Below are 25,290 nucleotides of genomic sequence, written 5' to 3'. Positions count from 1 at the left end.
AAGCGAGGTGGTCATTGCGGTGCAAGTTACAGTGCACGATACAGGCGTCAATAAGCACGAAGAGCTGTGAGGCGAAGCCAGCTGCACAAAGTGAGACGTGGACTACTAAAGAGAAAGAAGCGGTGCTTCTCGAGAGAGCGCAAAGCAGGATGGCCGCTTCGGTGTCCGGATTTGGCGATGGAACTGAGTCATAAATCACTAGACAGTATGGCGTGAGCCACGTGACATCTCGTAGTTTTCGGTTCTCTATATTGGTCACTACTACACAGGTTGCGACTGAGCTGGAAGCTTATACCCAGCCTAGCCAGCAGGCCCTGTGCATGTCATCTGACAATATTTTGACTTGAACCAAGGTACTGTCCCTCTAACGGGCGGGCTACATGAATAGCTAATCTGAGAATGACACGCAAATGCTGTCGCGCCGCTGGAGATGCTTACTGTGAATGATGCTGAGAGAATCATTGTCAGTCGTACTACACGTATACCACGCTTTCTGTGGGTTATTCCATAAATTTCCACTTTGGGCAAAACTTCAGTTTGTTTCACATCTTCAAAATGCCTAAACCTGCTCTACACAGGGCCTCAGACCACCGACACCTTGGTTCTAAAACAAACTCATCACTACGTCATAAGGACTGATCGTAGTGGCTCAAAAGGCCTACACAGTACAACATTTTACTTTCTTAAATGTTTTTTTTTTTGTCCCATGGCTAACACCCAATAAATGTTTGTTTTGCAATTGATGCCCTTGAGGAGGGGTATTTTTCCAAGCGTTTCGGGAGCAATCCAAAGCTACGAAAAAGTGTTCTGCCAAAGCGAGTCGTAATTCCCACTATCCTTATTTAACATTACTACGTATACTCAATCAAAGCACAATAATTCATCCGTAGATCGGTTACCGAAGAAATGCACGCGTTCGATTCGAATCCAGGAACTTCATGTGGAAGTGAGATCCACTACGCCATACAGCTGGCATGTTGCAGCTCCTCTGATGTTGGTATCTGTACACATAACTTGCCCTGAAACTTGCGGGATGATTTCTTGCAACTTCTTCCATCGCATAAAATACGTCCTATGCGCTTGATGACTGTCGTTAACCCACTTGAAGCTGCAAAGACAGATTTCCACATAAGCTAACATGCTAATCGGTGTAAGAACACCTTTCCTATATGGTGCAAATAAACACTCGGCGTACTGGGTATATACTGTGCACAAAACACCTTGGATATGAGGTACTCAAAGTGTGCTACAGCGGTTGTGCGTTTTAAAACACCCAATCAGCGCCACAATTGGTGTTAATCTTTTTACTGTTTGGTGATTTTTTCTTACACACCCTTATTATGGGGTGTTATTAGAATATTGGGGCGCTAAATAAGTGCAATGAAAAGCGTAAACTCGAAAAATGCTCTTCTAGCACCCTTAAAGTATAAAAATATTTCCTTTGTAGGCACATGCACATAATCAACCTTACTACAATAGTGTGTAATCTAGTAACGATGTAAAGAACGCACAAGCCCATGAGACAACATCCAAAGGTAGGTGGTACACAATATTCAAATATCTCATCAGCATTTTGCCCTTCAAATAGCTTCTTGCGGGACAAACTCTGCAAGGAGTGTCTCACGGGCATTAGCGCGATTTTAAAAACGTCATGTGGATGCCATTTTCGCGTTTGTATTCTTAGAACACCGACGAAAATGAGCGTACCAGGCGCTCTTGTCCGTAGGGCTCCTGTGGAAAATCGTGCTTGTCGTACGTATCCAAGCGCTGAGGCTCGAAGATAACTGCCAACGACGGTAGTACTGTCCACAGGTTTCATGACTACCATCGGTGCCTCCCCTTTGCCATGCAAATCAAGAACGTCGAGCCCGCATGCCTGAAGTGAGCAGCAGACGTCAAATGTTGCCGTGTAAAGAAGCACAGTTTGAAAATAGTGAACGACGTGGCTACGTGGTCAAGTGGGCCGGCGCCCTTCCGATAACAATGAAGTTGCACTTGCAGTCTGAGTAACCTCTTTCGTCATGTGTCATCGAATGTGACTGGATGTCTCAGTCTAGCGATGAATTCTCCATCGAAGGTGTGCATCCACCGCGAAACGCTATAGTCATATATACGTGTCGCTACCATTTACGCCCTATTCTTTATGTGCTGCCTAAGCGTCGCTCATGAACAATGTTCCCGGATGCGGCTGCCACACTTAAAAACAGGAACTGTGTTTCTCCCGTGTCCTATTTGTGCCGGGAAATGTCATCAGAGAGTTTGCAAAAATGACACCGTTAATTTTTGATTCTCCATAAATAAAGAAATAAAAGTATGTAGAACAACCTTTATCATTTTACGGTAGCAATAGGGGCTCTATTTCTTCTCAATTTAGTAGTAATGAGCATTTAATGCCTTCAAAGATGAATCTCCTAGAGTATGTTGAAATATACATATTAAGAATAGCAGTTCGGAACAAGGAGGTGTACCTACTCCATACTTGATTAATGTCAGCATAAAGAAAAATAAAAAATATCAGACGCAAAGGCACAGGAACTTTCAATGAAAACTCGAGTGGTGGGGATATTTTAATGCTAAGCTCTCTCACCAATGACGCAAATATGTGTGATATCGGAACCTTGCCTCTCCCCCTACGCCACACTTTACACCAACTGCAACAGGCAACGCAGTGACAAGCACCGAGGCGACGTCGCCCCATTAAGCGTGACAGCCTAGCAGCATGGCAGCACCGCATATCGGTGCAGGGATTGCATTCTTTTTAGAAGAACCGCATGGAGAATGCATATATATATCTATCTATCTATATATATATATATATATATATATATATATATATATATGTTGAACAATTCTACTTGTTTTGGTAGATTACCTAATATGTGGACATGACTTGCAGGACAAATTGCAATGAATCACCTGTAAAATTAAGGTTAATTAAGAAATGTTTTTTTTATTATTCACTTTAGAACACGTGCTGAAACTGCAAAATTGAAGCCGAGTAACAAAGAAGTCATCTCCGCTTTGACGGACTTCAAAGACTATAGGACCACTTTCGATGTTTGCATCCTTGAAACATGCAACGAAATACATTGGTGTTCCTGTTAACAGTTTCTCAAAAGCCTCCCTCTAGTAGTTCAGGACAATGTTAATTGAAATATGAATGCATTTTTCAGCCGATTCTGGAAACAAACCTCGAAAGTACTCCTACTCTTAGAATTTCTGTTTCAAGCCAGCCTGACTTCCTTACTGTTCGGCTTCTACTTCGCAGTTGCAATATATGCCATAAAGCAAATAGTTCGAAAGCTAATTGGTGAATCTTTCTTACTAGCTACCTGGTCCTTGTGAACTTTTGTGCTAATAATGTCCGCATCATTAGGTAATCCACCTGAAGAGGCCTAATTGAGCTATATGCTGTTCACGAGATCCACCAGAACATAGGAAAAGCGCTAGCTATCACAGGTAACTTCTTAAAAATGTATTTGGATTAAAAAAAGAAAGTCTGCAGGTCCCATGAACAGCGCGAATTCATGTTATGCGAAGAACTTTGCAGCTAGCTGGCTATGCAGCATCGTTTGATATTCTTCAAGAGTTACCATATCGATCAACGTGTTTGTGTAAAGCAAGCGTGTGTGGAGCTAGAGCCTATGTGTGACAACGAAGGCAAGACGAAGACGATAGTATGACGGCGATGCCATAACGACAGTCTTGTTTTTACTCCGGCTCAGAAACTGTTGTGACCTGTTCCGTTACGACCTGGGCCGATCCCGAAGGTGTTCAAATGTTGTCTTCGTAGTGTTATGTGCTACAATGAAATAATTGGAAAATGCATGGTGATCCACAAGGCGGGTGCACACTCGCGCTCGTGACGCTATCGTGACGCGCTCGTGCTTTGTGACGTGGCGCACGGGCCAGTCGTCTAAAAGAGTTAATTGGCGTGGCACAAAAAAATACATGCGTGCGACCATAGCCTAACGGCTAGAGCCCCCACTATATACTGTGCTTGGAGTCAGAGGTTGGATCCCACCAACGGACGCTTGTATTTTATTTTTATTGAAGACAATGTCTTCCTTTGCGAACGAATTGGTGTGCTCCATCAAGTGTATGCATGACTGGAGCTCTCTCTCTCTCTGTTCCCTTCGTTCTCTCTTTTCACCCTGTTGACCCTTCCCCTAGTGCAGCGTAGCAAAAGAGACGAGCGTCTGGTTAACCTTTTGGTCATTCCTTCCAGCTCTTGCTCTCTCTCTCTCTCTCTCTCCGTCGCCACTTTTCCGTATCGGGTATGTTATTTATAACGTCTTTTCTAGCCCCTTTCGTGGGTCGATCCCAGAGATAACGCAGGATCCCTGGGGTTACTGGGTATGCGTGACTCGGTACGTGCCTCTCTACAATGAAACTCTTTGACGCCAACTTGAATATGGGCCACTGGGTATTTGATTACTTGCATGATGATGATTATTCTTATTGTGATTATGATGATAACTTATGATAAGAAAAATGGAAGGTGAGCCACCCCCTAGTTGACATCAATCAAACGTTGCCGCTCCATCGGGGCTCTCACAATACGTTATGCAGTTCGTATACACCCCACTCTCAACCCCAACTCGCCCAGGAAGACATTCTCGCTCATCGACATCAACTAGACGTTGAATTGCCTTCCAACTTTTTGAATTGAAGAGGCCCGAAAAGAGGAGACAGGAACCTTCCTACATACGTACACTCTTAATAATTTATACCCTTAAAAGTGAATAAGGTGGTAAATCGGTCTATAACTCACACCCTTACACCACTTTTCGGGGTAAGGGGGTAAATTATAGACCGATTTACGCCATTTTTGCCTGTAAGGGTGTAAATTATTTACAGTGTACCTGAGATAAGCCACATAATGTTTGTAATAAAAAAAGAAAAACAAAACAGGCGGTATATTATACCCTCGAATTTGAAAACAGAGCGTATAGTAACTCTGAAACATGTTACAGTCATCACGGAACGAATAGATCCGACGCCATTGGCTAGTACTGTACACGAATAGAAAGGGCTGTATGCAATGCTCGGGCAGAGCAAATGCCAGGCAAAAATTTTGCTATGCTATCCTACAGCCTTGGCTGGGTGCGAGAACACGACGTGGTGCCCTGTATAATGAACTGGATCAAGTTTGCAGCGCCTGCTTTGGCGCAGCCCGATGTTTGCTTTTCCATGTATGGGCGATTAACTTTGACCAGTTGTAACAAATATATTCACGAGAGAGTGGCTTTGTGTTTTAATTCCAAGTCCCGTATGCTATAGCGAAAGAAATCCTGCGCATTTCCTTAACCTTTTCCTAAACAACACTCTACTATATGGCTGGTAACTATATTCCGCAGAAATGGCCGAACGCGTTTGCTTCTACGGAAGCTGAGTGGTCATTAAATCTGGCTAGTGCTGTTTGAAAGCATGTATATGTATGCACAATATAACGACAGTTGACGAAATCCTGCAAGTTTGCTTGTGATTCCAATATTCACAGGAATAATGAACTATTGTGACGAACCAAAAAAGCGACCAATTAAGCGCGTGCGTCCATGTGTGTGTGTGTGTGTGTGTGTGTGTGTGTGTGTGTGTGTGTGTGTGTGTGTGTGTGTGTGTGTGTGTGTGTGTGTGTGTGTGTGTGTGTGTGTGTGTGTGTGTGTGTGTGTGTGTGTGCGTGTGCGTGCGTGCGTGCGTGCGTGCGTGCGTGCGTGCGTGCGTGTGTGTGTGTGTGTGTGTGTGTGTGTGTGTGTGTGTGTGTGTGTGTGTGCGTGCGTGCGTGCGTGTGTGTGTGTGTGTGCGTGCGTGCGTGCGTGTGTGTGTGTGTGTGTGTGTGTGTGTGTGTGTGTGTGTGTGTGTGCGTGCGTGCGTGCGTGTGTGTGTGTGTGTGTGTGTGTGTGTGTGTGTGTGTGTGTGTGTGCGTGCGTGTGTGTGTGTGTGTGTGTGTGCGTGCGTGCGTGTGTGTGTGTGTGTGTGCGTGCGTGCGTGCGTGTGTGTGTGTGTGTGTGTGTGTGTGTGTGTGTGTGTGTGTGTGTGTGTGTGTGTGTGTGTGTGTGTGTGTGTGTGTGTGTGTGTGTGTGTTTTGCACACGTTGAAAAGACGTTTACTGTAGGAGACTGCACGCTTCACTATCAGATAAAAGAGCGTAAGTAACATTTCTCGATGCTGGAAGAGAACATTTATTTCCACAAAAACAACTCCTACCATTGTCTTCACATAATGGATAATTTTACGGACCTGTTCCTGTGTGTGGTATATCTTCTAAAAAGCGAGAATTGATACGGGGGAAACTAGAGGTTACAATCCCGTTGTGCAAGGATCAGGAAGAAAGAAGATACTAAGCACGTGGATACGGAGGCATGTGAGGACACGATAATAAAACGGGAGATTTTACCGCAAACAAAGACACCACATAGTAAAGCGACACCCTTCGTAATGCTTAATCGTGCTGTTCTTGCCAATGCCACAACGTCGAATTATACGTACAACCCCAACCTAAAAATTCATGAAGAACGTAGCGGTCAAAAAATGTTTTCCTAAACGTATTTCACATTGACTTAGAAGTGTCACATTATTTAGGTTTATATAAGCTAATTTGGCTCTTCTTTATTACCGTAAACGCATCATAATGTTTTCGAACATTAGGGGTAAACAGTCAAATTATTTTGCTAATATGAGGGCAGCCTTCCGTGCATTTGTTAATACGCCTGCATTTTATAGTAATAGAAGTAATTAAAATAAGCACCTATCTTACGCCTCCTCAGATGCGTTGCTCGGCAATTATTACGTAAAAAAACGTATTATTTCATTTCCCCGTAAAATCACCTGTCCCCATCGCAACAAAAATAGAAATGCCTTTTAGAGTGGCACTACGCCCTACCAATCATAGAAACTTCTACGATGGGCCACATGCCCAAAATTGTGCGCCGGTGGCATCGAACCAAACACTGGAGAGGCACAAAACAGTTTACTCGCCTGTAACGCCACAGCAGTTCGGGAGGCCACGCGCGCAATATATGTCGTGTTTTGAACTGCAGCGCGCCTTCTTTCTTTTTTCTTCGTCTTCGTGTTTCCTAAGCAATCACTCTAGCACGCAATGTATGAGTCATGTATCTCTCTGGTTCATAGGGGTGAAGAACAGCTCGCTTTTCAGCTGAATCTACTGTATGTCAAAAGTCTTAAGCCCTGAATTTCTTCTCGCTATTTCCAACCTCAGTGTTTGCCCTTCGCCTGCGCCAGGAACTCGATCTGGCGGGCGCGAACGGATCACTGTAGTCGAGCCTAGAGTAAAACAACAAAGTCGTTATCTGCGGTCGGCGCTCCGCTTCCGCGCCCCGCCAGTTTCAACAAGTGGTCGATGCATGCGTTTCAAAAACAAGCGCTGAAGATAGCTCCGACCGTGTCTCCTTCTGTTGGCACGTGCGCCTCAGCAATCTTTCGACCTCGGATAACATAAAGCGCAGAGCCTTGCGTGCAGCAAGCAGAGAGCAGTTGTCTTCCAGGGCGTTCCTGCAGGTCCCGCGGTGTAAGTGGAGGTGGAATAAAAAGAATTCTATTCAAGCAACAAAGGCGGCATGGAGGCCTTTTTCTCGGGCAAGCGGGCGGTGGTCACGGGTGCTGCGCAAGGTAGGTGACGTCTACTCCAAGTAGGGGCCGATTCTTGCCTGTATTTTTTCGGCTTGACTGCAGCGGTTGCTTTGCTGGCCTGATCCGAAAATACCGCGCTTCTCTCCGTCAAGTAGAGAAATAAAAGTTCCCTCCGTTATTTCTTTCACATGAATAGCAAGACAGCGGGAACGGCCACGGTTCCTCGGGCAGTTATGAGACGCGAATACCATGCGGAAGCAGAGATAACAGGAAACAAGGACACACCGTTCCACGGCAGTTTCATATCAATACGGGAAATTCGTGCGCGCTTTGCATGAGTCTGTTCCTACCGGCGTTTTTATTCATCGCATGACCCTTAAGCTGCCAGTGCTGCCCAACACACAGTTTTAAGGGAAGTCTGGAAGCTGCACGGGAAGGAACTGGGTAGACACGTGTTGGAGTGCAAAAGCGTGATTATTTAGCGCGGTCACACGCAACAGCGGGAAATGTTGGCATTGCTAGCTTCAAAGCGACTATAGCATTATTGGATTAAAGTGAAGTGTTTACTATCTCAAACTACATTGTACCCCATTGAAAATTTTTTTTACTAAAGTATATGTTTCACAATTCATGACATCTCAATTCAAAGCCCAAAATTCTATGAGGATGCTAAAGTGTAGTTTCTGGCGCTTCCTGAAGTATTGCACGACCGCTTTTGCGTCGCGCCTCAAGACACAATAGTGCGGAAAGCACGACATTGCAGCGAAGTTTCCCTGGCGCTGTGCATGAGTAAACCTTGTTGTAACGTCGCTATAAACCTTGTAAATTTTTATTACAATAATGCCTTATATACCGATGCGCTTGATAAATACTTTGCCGTATGTTTGCTTGCACGGGTGTTCTTATACCCAAGAGCTCGTTCCCGTGTACTAATATTTTGCTGTTATGGTAAACTGAAACATAAGCATATTTGCCTCTTGCGTGTCTGTTTGTTCCAAATACAAAAGCAAATATTGCGGCGCGTAATGCTGCGCCTTTTATTTTTGTCCTCTGCTTCTATCGCGTCGTCATTGTTATTATGTTTGCTTAGTCGATGCTATCAATGTTTATCTCCCGCTACTTAAAAAACGTTCATTTCTGGGGTTCTAGGGGTCACAACCACGACTCGATGATGAGGCACGCCGTAGTGGTGGGGCTCCGGATAATTTTGACTGCCTGGGGTTCTTCAGCGCACACCCAGTGCACGATACACCAGCGTTCTTGCATTACGCCTCCATTGGAATGTATCCGCCGCCGCGGACGGGATCGAACCCTCGACCTTGAGTTCAGCAGTGCAACGCCATAGTCACTGGGCTACGCGGCCGGTGACCGCAATTGCGCAAGACACGCTCTACGTATTAGGTATGAAGTCAAAGCTTTTCGTTCGTAAAAGCACTTTGTCATTGACCAATTGCTTCGTTATTAGCACGTCCACTATTGTTGTTTGCTGGTGCGTGTTCTAAAACACCTTTAGGGTACGAAATGCCTGGTGAATATGCACCCCGATTCTTCTTCCTTTACGAATGTTGTACCCGCTTCAGTTAGACAGCCCTGTCATATCACACTGTACACAATACTTTAGAAGTTTTTCCAATTGTTGAGGTGACTGCTGGGGGATCTAAAGTGCGCAATGATGCTTTATCAATAGGGACCGAGTGTGGACTGCATCACTCGACCCAGTGACCGCCGTCAATGCTTATCCCTGTCACCACCGTACAGTCGCTTCCCAATAAAAAGTGCTTCTCTTCAAGTGGAATTTGTTCTTGCCAGTTTACCGTCACTGCCATGCGACAATGCCAAGAAGCGCCTGAGCCTACTATCTTTCTGAAAACACGGACTCCACAGCCCATTTCAAGTGTCGTGACTTAAGATGCATTGTAAGTACATGCACGGTGCATGATCGTGAGCTGGTCAAACAAATTGTTCCCTTCGCGGTGCATAAATGTGAGAAGCAGGCTATAGGGCTGCAGAGAATGACATCACAAGGATGTGGTGTTGGTTCCATCAGTTTCAGTCTGGCTAAAGAGTTTTGCGGCAAACTATAAAGGAGCCACTGTCCCTAAGCGTTTACCTGCCGAGGTGGCGCAGTCAGCTAAGGCGTTACGCTGCTGAACACGAGGTCGCGGGATCGAATCCCGGCCGTGGCGACCGCATTTCGATTGAAGCGAAATGCAAAAACGCCCGTGTGATTGCGTTGTAGTGCAAGTTAAGGAACCCCAGGTGGTCAAAATTCTTCCGCATCTCTCCACTACGGCATGCCTCATAATCAGAACTGGTTTTGGCACGTAAAACCACAGAAAGAAAAAGTCTGGAAGCGTAATACAGGTGGGTAAATGTATCCACACGTAGAAGGCTTCGCGCAAGCGTCATTAAATTGTCGCACACTAATGTTCCTAGTCGCAAGGCAGTGGCATTTGTGCTAAACCTTTTTAGCTTTATCAATCAGCAGCTTACTGAGTGGCATTCTACTCTGGGTTGCGCGAATATTTTAATTGTGGGTGAATATACCAACAAGTAATATAGATACTCAGCGGCAGCCTCTTTATACCGTGGGGGCGGTGATAAGTGTCACGTTGACATAAAGGGAACTTTATGTGACCATAGCACTAGATATATGTGTGCCCATGTTTTCCCTGCAGCGCAGCACAAAACATGGCACATAATGCGCACATGGCTTCAACATTTTCAATTCCCGTACTCAGCTTGCTCACCTTACGCTTTCCTGCACGCTTAGGCTCTTCGCCCTTAGGGAAGAGAGAAGTATACATTAAACCCTTGCAAGGAAAGCGTTGTCTTCACGAAGCCAAATCTCGTTGTCAAAATATTGGCTCCAGGTTAAGCTAGGCTTCTTTTGTTCAAGCACTGTTGCCGAACTTTATAAATTAGGAGATCATCGGTTGTGCATATTACTCAACCTCGTCGTCACTTCGCGCTGACTTTTCTTTATTTCCATTCTTTCTAGGAATGGGTGCGCGGATCGCCGCTGACTTGGCAAAGTTTGGCGCTACTGTCACCGCTGTAGACATTGACGGGGCAAAACTGGCTGCACTGCAGAAACAAGTATGTTCACTAATTCAATGGATGATAACACGCTAAATTAAGAATCGCGGAATCGATACAATAATGGCACATCACCTCGGAATTATAACCCGCTACAAAATCCACCAGTCAATGGTAAAAGTGACTAAAAGTAAAAGCTACCGCATATAGCTTAACCAGTTCGACGACACACAGCCTACGCTACAAGCTGCAGACGCTTCGCCTCACCCTTCAGGGAAAGCTGTTTCCTGAAGAGCAACAGTATTCTCGTCAATGGGTTACTGTATGCGATTCTCTAAAGTCCCGGCCTCCGCAACGCGACGATGTTTGGCGTTTGCGGCTCGTTCTAATCGCTTACGCTTGGCATGCTTCGCTCGCCTGTCAGCTACTTGACACCGGCGATAACTCCCATTCCTGTCATCACGTCTCCCGAGTCGTGCTCCTGCTGCTTCGTCTACAGAACGCACGACAATCACGCCCGTATCGAGACAAATCAGTCGCAGCCTTCAAGAGGCCCTCATCGTGGCTAGAAGGCCACAAACGCGCACGTTTCTTTGATACTGACGTCGTGCCGCAAAGCACACCGCTGCGGGGTATACTCCCTGTCAGCGCCGTTCGGATGTTTTTCCTTGCCAGTTCCTCGGGTCGACTGACGAAGTGTGCGTGTGATCAAATGACAAGGACGCACGATTCTAACTGCATGTAAGAGCCATCCACAATTATTTATCCTTTCTAAGTTCTTCTCCTTGCTTGGTGGTATAAACACATCGTCCATTGCTGCACCAACCCTTATTTGCTTACTCCACTAAACTAGGTACGGATACACTCTTACTCGCCAAATTGGCACGCACAACAAGAAATGCATTTACTTCTACGGTGTACCCTCTTTAATATGGCACTTCGAGTACATACCTTTCCTCTACCATGATGTTTTCAGTGTCCTGACAAGGACCATAATTGTGGGTTTGTGGAATGTCAAAGTTACCATACAGACATTATTACATTCCATACAATCATTATATGCCGCTTACATGTTTATGCCATCCGTGTATGTAATATCCTTCGGCAAACAATATCCCTTCTAACCTGCTTCCGTAATTCTCTTTGTATGTAATGTACAGAATGCCGGTGAAGGCCATTCCTATCACAGCGTAGTCTTGAAGCTTGAAATAGTTTTACTAACGTCAACCAGAGTTAAACAAGCTCTCACAGTGTCTCGCAGATGCGCGCTTCTGCAGCTGCCCAACTTGAGCTACAAAATTTTTCAATGGAATTTCGTTACAATGCAACGGATTGAAAAAAAATGTAGTCGTATATATAAACAGTTCATGCTGGCGCCTACTTCCAAATGCAGCATGAGCGCACCCACCCCCCTCCACACACACACTTTTTATTTCACGGCATTGCACTTTTGAGAGGGTCTGCTGATATTTAGCATGGAGTGCCAAACAAAGACAAACGTTACTAATTGGTACATCATACTTCATGCATTCCTTGCAACGTTTATTTCCCTTTGTTAAGTACCTTCGAGAAACTGTGTCTCCTCCTCAAGAGCTTGCTGAAACGTTTGACTGCTGCATGACGATGACTATATATAGGCTTGTTTCACCTATATTCGTTAGCAGTACCTAGTTGCTTACGGTGCATCATGAAACGTGCAAAAGTATTAAAAATTAAGAATTTAGAAAAGGAAATAACGAAAGTTGTATTAACGCCAAAAAAGAAAGAAAAGACACTATATCAAACTTCACGTATGAGACACTTAGTCAGGGCTAGGGTAAACACACGCTCACTGCACCAAGAGCAGCATGCTACATGATATATTGCAGCTACAGAGGCCCTTGTGTTTACAAGGCATCGATCCATCATGAAATTTATGAGAGCGACGATGAAGCTAACCAGGATAGCCGGTTTATCGCGAAAAATGTTCATGGTCGAAAAGCGTTGTTCTGTGCGTCGTGGATCGCATCACCGTTCGGAAGTGTCCGCTTTCGCTTGTTTTTTCACAGTGCGCATAACGATAAACTCTCACGAAAAGGAGTTGTCTTACTGATGAATAACAGGCAAGTTTCTATATCGGTCTGTAACAACGGCGCTACTCTTAATTAAGCGAAAAAAAGAAAAAGGAACAACATCTTCATCTCAAAGGAACCAACTGCCCAGGCTGCCTGATCACTCGCGCGGGCCGGTCGTGGCGTCATGGTTAGAGTGCTCGGCTGAAGAGCGGATGATCTTTGGTTCGCTCCCAAGTCACGTATCTCTTTTATGCCACGTCTTGCAATGTCTGAACCAAAGCGTCACTAACAAACTAACGTACATGATTGCCGTATTTCCTAACTCCTAAATCATGTCTGCAGTAAAATTAAAAAAACAATCAACAGCAGGCCAACTGCCATTCAAGGCAATTACATATCTTCCTGTTTCAACTGCACGTTCCCGTTGCAGCAAGAGTGGCTACTCACATAAAAAAAAAGTTTCTGCCAGGTGTATATACGCCTTCTTGCAAGTTTTTATTGGCAGTTTTTATGGTTTAGCGCCCTATAAGGCTCGGGAGAATTGATTGGCGTTCATCGTAGAAGCATCACAAAATGACAACGTACGAAAAAAGAGGTACACACGCGTCGTGCCGGAGTCTATGGGTTTGTTGTCGTTATTGTGGTTCTTCCGTTCCCTACTTCCGACTCCAGTTACGTGCTTGAGTGTAAGTGTTGAACAGGCTTAACGCCTTTTCGCACGTTTGAAAGAGCTGCACTAGTTCACACATCTGCGTCGTTCTTCTTAGGTGAGCAACGTCATTCCGGTGGCCGTAGACCTATCCGACTGGGACGCCACAAAGCGTGCTTTGGCCAACATCGGTGACGTCGATTTGCTCGTGAACAACGCTGGCATCACCAAACTGGAAGCATTCGGGGAAATTGAGCCAGAGACCATTGACAAGCAAGTTCACTATCCTAATCACGCACAAATTGCATGCGAAGGGCCAATTTTTTTTAATGGACATTCACGTATGTTTATATGGCGTCACCGAACTTGTCTCCTTTCACCATACGCCGCCCTATACTCTCAGCGCTTCTCACATCTATTGTGGTATTTTCCGCCGGTCGCTTTACTCCTTCGACTCAGAGCAGCAATATTCGGCATCGCTCTTGATCTAAAACGAAGCAAGTGCGTCTCATTCAAACGCTAATCGTATCTTAACAGCGGCAAGAGTGCTGTAAACGTACACTGATGGGTAACCTCCGCAAGAGCTCAACCGCGAAGCCGCCACAGACATGCACATAATGTGTAACAATGGCGGACTTTTTCCCAATTCCACTTCATGAGCATACCAACCAGTGGCGCAGCGACGGGGGGGGGGGGGGGGGGGGTTTCGGGTGTTGTAACCCGAAACACCCCTCCCCCCCCCCCTCGTCGGAAATTGGATATTATGCAATTGCACATTATGCGAAGTGCTTGCTTCTTGCCCCCCCCCCCCAAAAAAAAATATTTAACCCCCCCCCCCTCTCCCCTGGTAGAGATCCTGAGGGCGCTACTGATACCAGCTACCGGGGATTGGCCAAGATGCTAAAGCCAAATTCAGGAAGCTCTTCTTTCATATGTGAGGTTTGCCATTGGCCTGCTGCCCTCGTGAATTGCTTGAGATGGACACGAGGATCCGGGTTATACAGGGCTACCCCTGTTAGTGGCTTCTCGCAAAAGTCGCCATACATTTGTCAATGTTGACAAGATCCAGCGGGAAATATTTTAGCTTATGCCAATACTAAAGAAAAGTTCATAAGTGTTGCGAGGTAGATGAATCTGGGGCCTGGAAATAAAAATAAAAATTTGTAGCAGGGCGACTGCCAAAAAGCCTCACAACCTACGAACATGGCTTGCAATCATATACGCGTTTCCCAGCTAACGTTAGCCAATTTGTCATGTCATATTCATCAAGATATGTCATGTTTCCGAATTCCTGACCATTCGACGAAAACCGGGACAGCCGCTAAAATCAACAACTGTTCAAACTGCACTATATAGGGTGTCCAACTAGCTAACGTTAGCCAAGCTGTTAACAAAAAAAGATTTTAAAAGCATGTTGAAAGATAGAATTGTAAGACCTCCCAGACCAGAGGTTTGACGACCGAAAACCGTAGGCCTTAGAATTTTACCTTGCACCGTGCTTTAATTTTTTTTTCGTTGAACCACTTGGCCAACGTTAGCTAGCTGGATGCCCTATATAGTATAGTTTGAACAGCTGTTGATTTTAGCGGCTGTCCCGGTTTTCATCGAATGGTCAGTAATTCGGGAACATGACATATCTTGACAAATCTGACATGACAAATTGGCTAACGTTAGCTGGGAAACGCGTATATGGTTGCAAGCCATGTTCGTAGGTCGTGAGGTCGTAGGTCGTAGGTCGTAGGTCGAAGGCAGTGGCCCCTGCTACTAATTTTTATTTTTATTTCCAAGCCCCAAATTCATCTACCTCGCAACACTTAAGAACTTTTCTTTAGTATTGGCATAAGCTAAAATATTTCCCGCTGGATCTTGTCAACATTGACAAATGTATGGGGACTTTTGCGAGAAGCCACTAACAGGGGTAGCCCTGTATAACCCCGATCCTCGTGTCCATCTCAAGCAATTCCTTACTGAAATTTCTATAATTCTAATTGATGGTGTATGTGTATATATTGCATGAGGTAAAATAAATAATAGATAGCTCACAATATACAGTATAACTACGCATAAAAGCGCTACAGGTACATATAGCTTGACGCTACATTATTCCTCAATGTAATGAATAAGAGGTCTAGGAACGCTGAAAAGTATGAGATAACAATTAGTGAACTATTTCAAATGGCAGATCCTCATTGTGACCCGACGCCGAAGCATCATATGCATGTAAAGCTATTCATTGCGGCTCACATGCATGACATAACTGTTTCAACTTGTTACAGAATTTTTGCCGTGAACTTCAAGGCTGCAGTGAACATCTCGCAGGTGGGTTATGAGTCGCACTGACACTCCCGTCGAATGAATAACTCTATTTCAATCTATCTCAAACACAGCGTTCCCTATCAGACCACGCTTCAGGTTACGTTGAGTTGAGTGATCGCAGTTCTTTCAAACTCGAATATGTGATGCTCTGAAATATCTATTTTCGTCGAAGGCAAGCAAAAAAACATGAGTTTGTTTTTTGCAGTAGGGAGGAAACAGAAAACTAATTAAAGCCAGATATGGATGAAAGAGCTATCGTTGTTATTATCATGCACAGCGGGAGCAGAAGTGGCGACGTGGAAGTAGATGTAGAGCCAAGGCAATGTAGAGTAGACAACAAATATTTTCATTGTCGCCATCGTCGCTGCTGTTGTTGTCGTCATCGTCGTTGTTGTCGTTGCTGTTGTTCAAGGTTGGATTTAATACTCCCGGTGCATTCGATGTCAATCCCTATACTGCTAATATACAATGGCTTCAAGCGTATCAGTACCTTTCATAAAAACACTGTGCTTGCTACGCAAATGTTGCTTGCACAGGTAGTTTATGCACTTAGGCGAACGCAAGATTCGTGAAGAAGAAGAGCAACTAAATACATAATCAAAAAAAATTGTGAATTACTTTTTTAAAGCGAAGCGTTCCTTTCCTATTCCCCACTTTGCGGCTGCTGGCTGCTGCTGTTTTACCGATTATACAACTTAGGCCACTGGGTGTGTGCCACTTGGAATGTGTCGCTAGGTATGTCTGAGTATGCAACTTGTGCAACTCGGCATGTGGCCCTGGGTGTGTGAAAATGCTTGGCCGTTCCCGCAGAATGGGTATATGCCACTCGGTAAGTGTTCGAAAAGACAAGCAAAGCAAGAGGCAAGAAGTGAAGAAATGAGCAGCAGTAAATTGAAGAAGTCAGCTGCAGAGAAGGAAAGTCGGTGTCAAGAGCAGGCGAGTCTGGAGAAAAAAGATAAGTATACAGAATGGAACCAGAGCGTGCATCAAGCAAGCAGCATTGAGCTAGGAGAAGTGAAGAAAAAGGAGAGAGAGAGAGAGAGAGAGAGAGAGAAGTGAAGTCATTTTAGTAAGCATCAAGGAAAGTTTTCCTTATCACCGATTCAACACATATGCGTGGGATCCACCGATTTTTTTTTATTTCGCAATTACGGTGTGCGTTTATAATAGAAACTTGACGACAAAAAGATTGAAGTGAACTTCGTTTTGTTTTGTTCTTCTATAGCGCTTAGGTTTCGAGGTATTCACCGTCAAATTTGACCCTCAGTATGCTAATTTCGCATCCACAGGTTCATTACTTAATTATGGCCCCGTTACAAAAGTAGACAAAAAGAAATGGGGGGTAAGCCCGCACCACCATGCAGGTACAGCCAATAAAAAATAAATGAAAGAGGTTGGGCAAGCAACCCAAAGGTGATTTAGAAACAAGCCAATTGGAAACAAAAAGAAAACCGTTCAGAGGCTAAACCAATGGGGTATGAGGCGATGGTAGTAAAACACAAAAAAGTAGGAGAGAGTATAGCTCAGAACAGGGTAACAGGTAGCAGGCGCCTTGAGTTTTTATATGATCAATATGGGCGTGAAAATTGAGTTTGTCATCAAAGACCACACCGAACAGTTTAAAGTGGTCTTTATGTTTTAGAAAGGCGCCGTCCAACCTAATGGATGGACGCCGTTTAGAGGTACCAATGTGTCCATTGTTGGAAAAGACGAAAAAACATTTTTGATGAGTAATTTTGACCTTGTTTTGGAGGGCCCAATTTCAAACCAAGGTAAAGAAAGAGTCCCCTAGTGCCTGCAATAGCAAACACAACGAGCCTTTGATAAGAACGATAGTGTCGTCCGGCTAGGCTTGTAAATGAACGTCCTTAGGAAGTTCGAGGTCGAGGAGGGAGTGAATTACCACATTCCACAATAATGGGCTTATGGGTGAATCCTGCAGACTGCCGATGGAAGGGCGGGCCGACACATAACCTGTGTTCGACCTAAACACTACGGTCCGATAAGAATGATTTTAATAAATGGTATATGTTAGCGGGGCACCCGTGCTTGCGGAAACAGAAAAGAGCAACATCATGCCACACACTATCAAATGCGCCGGTAAAGCCAAGCGAAGCCATGAGTGCGGGTGTTTTTGGTAGTCTTCAGGCCGCACAACAACCGCCTTAAGGAGTGTACAGGGCCAGAGGGGCACTGCGCGCATGTCTAAAACCGAATGAGATTATGATTTTTACAAAAAAATATAGGCAGCAATTTAGTAGGACGTTCTAAAACCTTGCCGAATAGAGAATTCATTACAATGGGCCGATAGGGGGAAGGTAGGCGAGGGGGACGGCCGCGTTTAAAATAAAAATAATGCGACCTGCCTTCCAGCTAGAGGGAAAATGCCAGAATCGGAGGGCGGCGTTAAATAACAGCAGAAAAAATTGAAGGTGTAACTAAAACAAATATTGTACAAACATGGCGGTGAGCGCGTCTAGCCCATGGCGCCGCGTGCGATTTACTCCGATAGAGTGCATGTTCCATGTCCGTCACTGTGAAAGCATGGTCGTCGGGGATTGACGCATAAGGGCGTAAAGTGATGCTGCGCACGTGACTGTGATAATCACAGTCTGCCTCCAGGGCGTCCACAGCGGCGTGCTCACGCATACAGTAACATGGCGGATTCCAACGCCGAGGCGCTAGGGGTGTCGTCCGGCCTCTCAAGCGGGGGAAGGTGCGTCGCAGGCGCAAGCTTCTTAAAGACGATTTTAAACGGCAACCCGAAGATGTTCTTCGCCGTAAAATCCTGACACATCGCTTTGTCGGATGCGTCGTTTGCCTTCCGGATGTTCTCGTTATAAGACGCGAAGGCGCATGCGTATTGCCGGCGAAAAAGCTCGCGCATATCCGCATCAACAATGTGACATAACTCGTTCTGTATAGCACGCCAGTCTAGAAGCCGGGGGTCGCTGATAACAGCTGCGCTCCTCGTCTTGGTTGCCAAAAACAAGACTGGCTTCTCCATTTCAGATGAGCCATTGGGTGTTTCGTCTTTATGTCGAGATTTCCGCCTCTGAATGAAAACTTGGTGCACAGAGTGTTAAATTTGATAAATATCTCGGAGTACAAGCGCTTCAGATGTGTCAGACATAATTAAGTTGGCTTTGAATAGGATTGTCGTCTAGTTTCTAATATAAACACACACCGCGTAATCACCAAGCTTAAAAAGGTAATTCCCACATTTTTGTTAAATGTGTATTTGCTCACTTTTCTTCGCGAAACTTGTGTCCACCTCAGCGCATAAACCGTCCGTTCAAGGAGCATTTGCGTAGCTAGCATAGCGATTACACTAAAATTACTTAAACATGAACTTTTAACGTACTTTATATTGATAAGTAATTACTCTCCTGGCGCGATTCATTCAAAAGACTTAAATGCTACTTTTAAAGATTATAAAGGCTCGTCCCGTCTGACGACCGAACACCGTACGTCTTAAAATCGTATCTTGCACCCTGTTTTTTATCTTTTTTTTATTTTTTGAACAGCTTGGCTAAAGTTATCTAGGACACACAGTATGTGATTTAAGAGAGAGGTTGTTATCTCTACCTACGCACTATTAACGGTTCCTATAGTAGCCTATCCTCCCACTGCGCGTCAGCAGTTAATAAAACAAAGCATGCGCTGGTGGCTCCAGCAATGGCACATGAACCCTTGTGATTTCCGTCGTCTGCTTCCTCCGGATGTGGCGTGCTTATATTGTGAAGCGATAATGCAGTCTCTCACCGAGGAGTCGGACTTCCCTTGCCTAGCGCGGTGCGCTTCGACATGGAGCGCGCCTGCTCCTGGACGGGCTGTTGTATTATCGCTTCCCGAACGGCACACTGCATCCGAAGAAAGCAGAGGACGGAAACCACAGGGGTTGATGTGTCATTGCTGGAACGGCCAAACCTTCTCCACATGTTTGTTGAGTGCGACACCCGTTAGCGCGACTAAAGCTCGACACAGCGAGCTCCAGCCATGGCTCGCACGCTGCAACAAATACTGAACGCGATGTTACATCACCTTCAACGTGGTATTGCATCGATATATTTCACTGCTCCTATGAACAGCTCTTCAATAATAATATTTTAGGTACCAACAACAGGAACGAATGCACTTTGCGTAGATATGCGTGCGATCCATGAAGTCCCGCGGCGTGCCTGGTGCCGTAGTGAATGTCTCGAGCCAGTCGGGCATTGCGGCACTACACGAGCACGCCGTGTACTGCGGCAGTAAGGCTGCCCTCGACATGCTCACCAGAGTCATGGCGCTCGAGCTGGGCCCGTACAATGTACGTAGCACTTTTATCCTTGCATTGCATCAGCTTGTGTTGAGACTCTGATTGCACGTGTTGTTAGTTTTTCTGTGGTGATGACTGAGCACGCGCTAAGATCGCAGATCAGCTGGCACAATAAGACCTAACGAGTGATATTTGCGTTGTTTAGTAGCAGCTCTTTAAAGGAACACCTCTTAATTTTATCAAAACTAATGAGATCACTCTCCTGACAAACAGGCTACGCGTACACTGTAAACATCCACGAAATGAAAAGCAGATAAACATACCAGCCTAAATAGAATACTCGCTGCACTACCTGCAGTGGCCGCTGATACAACGTGTTTCTTTACCTAAAAAGAAAGCTTAGAAAGGAGACATGTGGCAATGATGGGTGCAGAAACAGCCCTGTCCCCTTCCCTCTATCATTTACACTAATGTAGCGAAAGTGTGGGGCTGATTCCCTAGATGTTTTGTCCCACTTCTCATATCACGTGCAGTCGACACAAGAGGACCCCAGTTATTCATTACTTTTGTAACCTGGCGCACAGCTCGGCTAGAATCTGTCATGTCTTCGGAATGTAGAGCGAGATGAGAAGAGAGGGAAATACAGAGAGGTTAGCCAGTATAAATACCGGCTGGCTAGCCAGTGCAGGGATAAGAGCACAAAAGGAAATAGAGGTGATAGAAGGAGAAAAGAAATAAACTTGAAACACAGACAGAAAATAAACTGCGAACATAAAGGCCACGCATAACGCGACAAGTCATTACCTTAGTCAAGCAAAATGACCCATGTCCAAGTTGCACAGGTGCACGTTCTCTGGTTTCTTCTGTCAAAGCAGATTCGTGTGAATTCGGTGAACCCGACCGTGACCAACACAGCCATGGGCGTGGCGGTTTGGAAGCAATACCCGGAGAAAGCGGCTGCCATGAAAGCCAAGATCCCAATCGGCCGCTTTGCAGGTACTGTACTCCCGCATTGCAGGATGGTGGCGTGCGGAAGCGCTTTATGCCCTTCAGCGCTTGCCTTTTCCCTATTTACTCCGGCAGCCTGCCCGGCAGCATGCAGCACGGGTACGAATAGCTGCTTGGGCACTGGTCTTCTGACCTCAAAAGACGTCAAGGATCAGGATAAATGATGAGTATTCAGCCAAACTAAGCGTATACTTGAAAATCCCGTAGATCCGCGCCTCACTTTTCTGTCAGCTCCTATTCACGTTTTCGCGATCTCAGCGATCGCGCGTGAGGAAAGTGTGATGTGCGATCAGCGGATCCTAAAAAATAAACCGGGTGTTCACAGAATGTCATTTAAACTTTTTTTAAAGCAAGGTAGATGTCATAATTAAGAGGGGATGTCCAACAAAATAGATTAAAAAATGGACTTTAACTCTAAAATATTCCAGCTTCTTTGGCCCATCTTCCGCCAAGTGGCGAGCACGTATGCGTGCTGAAAGTTATTTAAAAATCGCGCCAAACACGCTCCCCCTGTGGCTGCGCCTGCTGGCTGTGCAAATCTGAGCGAAGCTCGAAGTTGAGTGACTTTCTGCGTTGTTCGTTTTATTTAGAAAGGTCTAGAAGTTGTTCCTTGTGTAAGGATTTAGAAATATGTTTATTACTTTATGTTTTCGTTATTTCAGTATACGGTGCGAAAAGCTGCAATAGTTCTGGCAGAAAACATTTGTTTAGATCTATGCTACCATCAGTTATCACTAGCTTTGACCGCTTCATAGGAAAACGCTTTCTTGCGCGATTTGGTTAATAACGAATAAGTTATAGTGCAAGAAGAGTTGGACCAAAATCACAGTTCCTAAGTTCCTAGGAGCGGCGCACAGGATCGCGCCTGTCCTGGGCACTGTAGTTTTTGTCCTCATCTTTCTTGCACTATAATTTTTACATCACCATTTCGCTTCTGTGCTTCGTAATTTTTCGCGTTTCTGAAAGCTCCCAAGTGCTTTCTTTCACAAGTGCCTTGAGAGAGAGAGAGAGACAATCATAAATGAAAGGCAAGCAGGTTAACCAGGGCTGAGTTCCTTGATAAAACCGACATGCACTGGAGCTCCGCAGGAGGTCTCTCAATGGGCGGATTCATAACACGAACCTGTCTTCGAACCACTTCACTTGGTGTACTTGCCAAGTAGTCACATTTGTTTGACCATCCATGGTGAGAACTTGTGTGTACGGAACTATAGTAGTTATCGTAACGATTCGAACAGCGCTGAAAAGAAAGTCTTCAAGGCTCTCGGTGTCAAACCAGGAGGGTATTTTGATACTATCCTCAGCAGGACGGAATCTGCAGAATCACCAAGGCAGACTTCTGGCTCTCTACGGAAACTATAATAACAAAAAAAGACAAAGACAACTGAAAAAAAGTTGTTTCGAGATTCAATTGGGGGGAAAATGCTGGATATTACACTCCAGAAGCATTCTGGACTGACCTTTGCTGAACGAAAATTTTAAATCGTGTTTTTTTTTTCTCAAAGCCTATCTAGAAAAAAAACTTAAGTTAATTTAGCTTTACTTAAAAACTTAAAAAAAACTTACAACTTGCCTAAAAACTTACTTCACTTTGTAAGAACAAAAACCTGCCAATAGTGACAGTGAACATACTATTGTTGAAGGCGGCTGACCAACCAGAAAACATTCTTACGAACAAAATGCTTTGTGTATTTCGCCCCAGTTTCCCAGCAACCACTAAACCATCGAGAAAGATCTTTCTGTGAGGCGTTCTCGAATGTTTTTCACACCCACTAAGGCAAAAAATGCATGTTTACTTCAGAAATTTTGTGTTTCGTAATACATTTGTCTTAGAACACTGGTCCTGATTTGAGCCTTGAGCTTAGAATTTTTTCCCAAGTAACGATAACAGCCAGAATTCTTATTTTGGTTCACAAGATAACCTTGTGCATATAAAACGGCACCGTGTCTCGTTCCTTCTCTTCTCTGGTGTCCAAGATTTACTTTCGCGCGGAAAACACCCGTGTACCCTGCATTGGGTGCACGTTAAAGAACCCTAGGTGGTCAAAATTAACCCGTAGTCCCCCACTACGGCGTGCTTCATAATTACACAGTTGTTTTGGTACGTAAAACACCAAAAATTAATTTGTTAACTTTCTCGATGTAAAGTTAAACATGTCCAACCAACTAACCAAAACCTTCTCCTTGCTTATACATCTATAAAACAAGTAGAATCAATTTCGGCTGCTTACCTAAAAAGTTTATCAGAAATGTTCCTTAACCAAAGCAAAAAAAAACTTTATAACTGAGGTTCTAATATTTCAATTAGATAGAATTTGTGTTAATTATTCTGCATATTATTAGAGCGGAGTTATTAAATACTGAATCTGAGCTCGTTTGCACAAAAAAGGAGCGAAGTTAGAGGCATAATTCAACAGGTTAGTAAACCACTCATCTCCTCTTCAGCAATTTGGATTGTTTTTGCCACCACATGCATACATTTTCAAATAGCTCCAAGTAGTAATCAGAAAATCAAGTATAAAAAATTACACGAACTTTTTAAACGAAAGAGTCAGACGATTGATCTTACTGCAATACGTTAAACCCGTCATTTGAGAAGCTCAGAACTGTTTTAGAAATGCAAAAAACGGACGCTTGTAATTTCTGCGGCGTCATGAATGCCAGCTATTTCGCCCAGAAAATCGCAACTGAATTGCTAAAAAGCGCAACCGTCATGCCCTTAGCAGACGCCCATGAGTGACGTGACGGTTTACACATCACCATCGGGTGAGCATGAAGCGAGCGAGATTATGCTTGCTTCATGCTTGCCCGATGGTGAGGCGGGAACATCAAGTCACTCGTGAGCGTCTGATAAGGGCATAACGGTTGCGTTCTTCCGCAATTCAGTTTCGGTTTTTCGGGTGAAATGGCTGGCATTCATATTGGAAACGTCGGATTTTGGCATATCTGAAACCGCTGTTATGAGCACTTCGGATTAAGAGCTTAAGTATTGAATTAGGATCAATTGTCTTACTCTTTCGATTGTAAAGTAAATAATACTAATTTTCATAATTACTTGCCTGAATGCTGCCTCGAGCAATTTCGGAAGGTATACATCTGTGGTAAATGTTATCCCGGGGAAGACGCTTAATTATCGCGCCATCCCTATTTTTATTGAATTTCGAACACATTTTCCGAAGTACCCTGTATAGGAACTTGTGCAAACATTTATTTTTTATCTCCATGAACAACAGTGACATCTAAAGGTGCGTGTCTGTTCCATTTGCAGAGACAAAGGAAATATCAGATGTGGTGCTGTTTCTTCTCAGCGATATGGCATCTATGGTAACGGGGGTCGTTCTGCCTATCGACGGTGGCTACACAGCTGTCTGAAATGCATTTTGTATTAGCGAGTGTGCATGCCCAATATTGCACGTGAGGAATAAAATTGTATATAATTAAAATGTGTTTTGCTGCCGGGCCAATAAAAGCCACATAGCTTGTTTGTAGTGACCTACTGATCATTTTTTAAATGAAATTCATGTCATGTTAAAATAGGTGCCCCCTATGTGACAAGTTGCAAAAAAGCGATTGAGACCATCCCAGCTCTAAACATTTGTGAAGCATTGTTGCGCGTTTTGGATCGAACCAGATGTAACTTATTCACACCACCTTTACGACCTGCTAATCCCTTCACAACGACAGCAGTTAAAACCTCGAAAACTGGGTTTGCTTTGTCCATCCTTCCCGTCCATCCATCCTTTCAGTTACGCGGCCGTCGTCAGCAGGATCTTTCCTCATCTTCACCATCTCGACGGGCCAAAGAAAAAATAAACCTCGTACACCTATGCCGCCAAGGATCGAACTTAATGCATGCTGGGGAGCCGGGCGCGCAACATTGAGCTATAGCGCAACAATCGAGCTTTCGAAATAGTGTTTACAGTCAGCTAAGGGTGTCCAAAAACGCTAACTTTGCATTCCTTCTTACTCCTCTTGCGTTGCTTTGTACTCTGTTTTCTTTTGTAAATTCGGCCCATACCGTTCCCAAACTTCCGGTCCCCGTAAAGGGATGGTAAAATAGATGCTGAAAATGGGAAAGGTTTATAGTTTCAGCATCCATGCAAGAAATCTGCGCTGCTTTATCTGGTCTTGTGATATTTGCCATGAGTGTTAGTTATCTGCCGAACGGTGCTTTGAAATAAAGCTGCGTAAATTGTGAGAAAAAAATCACAAGGAAATGTAAGAAGATTGCCCAGGTAAGTAATCTGTGCAAAGCTCTGCGGAGGAGAGGAAATAAAGGGATGAAAAGATAAAGCAATAATGAAAGAAGATAGCTACACCGCGGGGTAGATCAGAGCCCTTCACCTAAGCCTGTCCTCTTTAAGAAAGAGAGC

General features: G+C 44.6%; 2 protein-coding genes across 4 annotated transcripts in view; one reads left to right on the top strand and one right to left on the bottom strand.

Annotated features, from left to right (window-relative positions):
- LOC119436267 (acanthoscurrin-2-like) overlaps positions 1-25,290 on the bottom strand; it is an 83,156-nt gene that overhangs the window by 38,500 nt on the left and 19,366 nt on the right. The gene's annotated exons all lie outside the window — the stretch shown is intronic.
- On the top strand, positions 7,443-24,413 carry LOC119436266 (L-xylulose reductase-like). The gene is made up of 7 exons (XM_037703066.2): positions 7,443-7,629; positions 10,592-10,689; positions 13,451-13,605; positions 15,609-15,651; positions 19,796-19,960; positions 20,785-20,905; positions 24,186-24,413. Exons 1-7 carry the CDS (start codon positions 7,578-7,580, stop codon positions 24,287-24,289), a joined length of 738 nt encoding a protein of 245 aa, XP_037558994.1. The 5' UTR covers positions 7,443-7,577; the 3' UTR covers positions 24,290-24,413.

The sequence above is a fragment of the Dermacentor silvarum genome, chromosome 1, assembly GCF_013339745.2.
Source record: "Dermacentor silvarum isolate Dsil-2018 chromosome 1, BIME_Dsil_1.4, whole genome shotgun sequence".
NCBI lineage: Eukaryota > Metazoa > Arthropoda > Arachnida > Ixodida > Ixodidae > Dermacentor > Dermacentor silvarum.
This window is presented reverse-complemented; position numbering and strand designations above follow the sequence as displayed.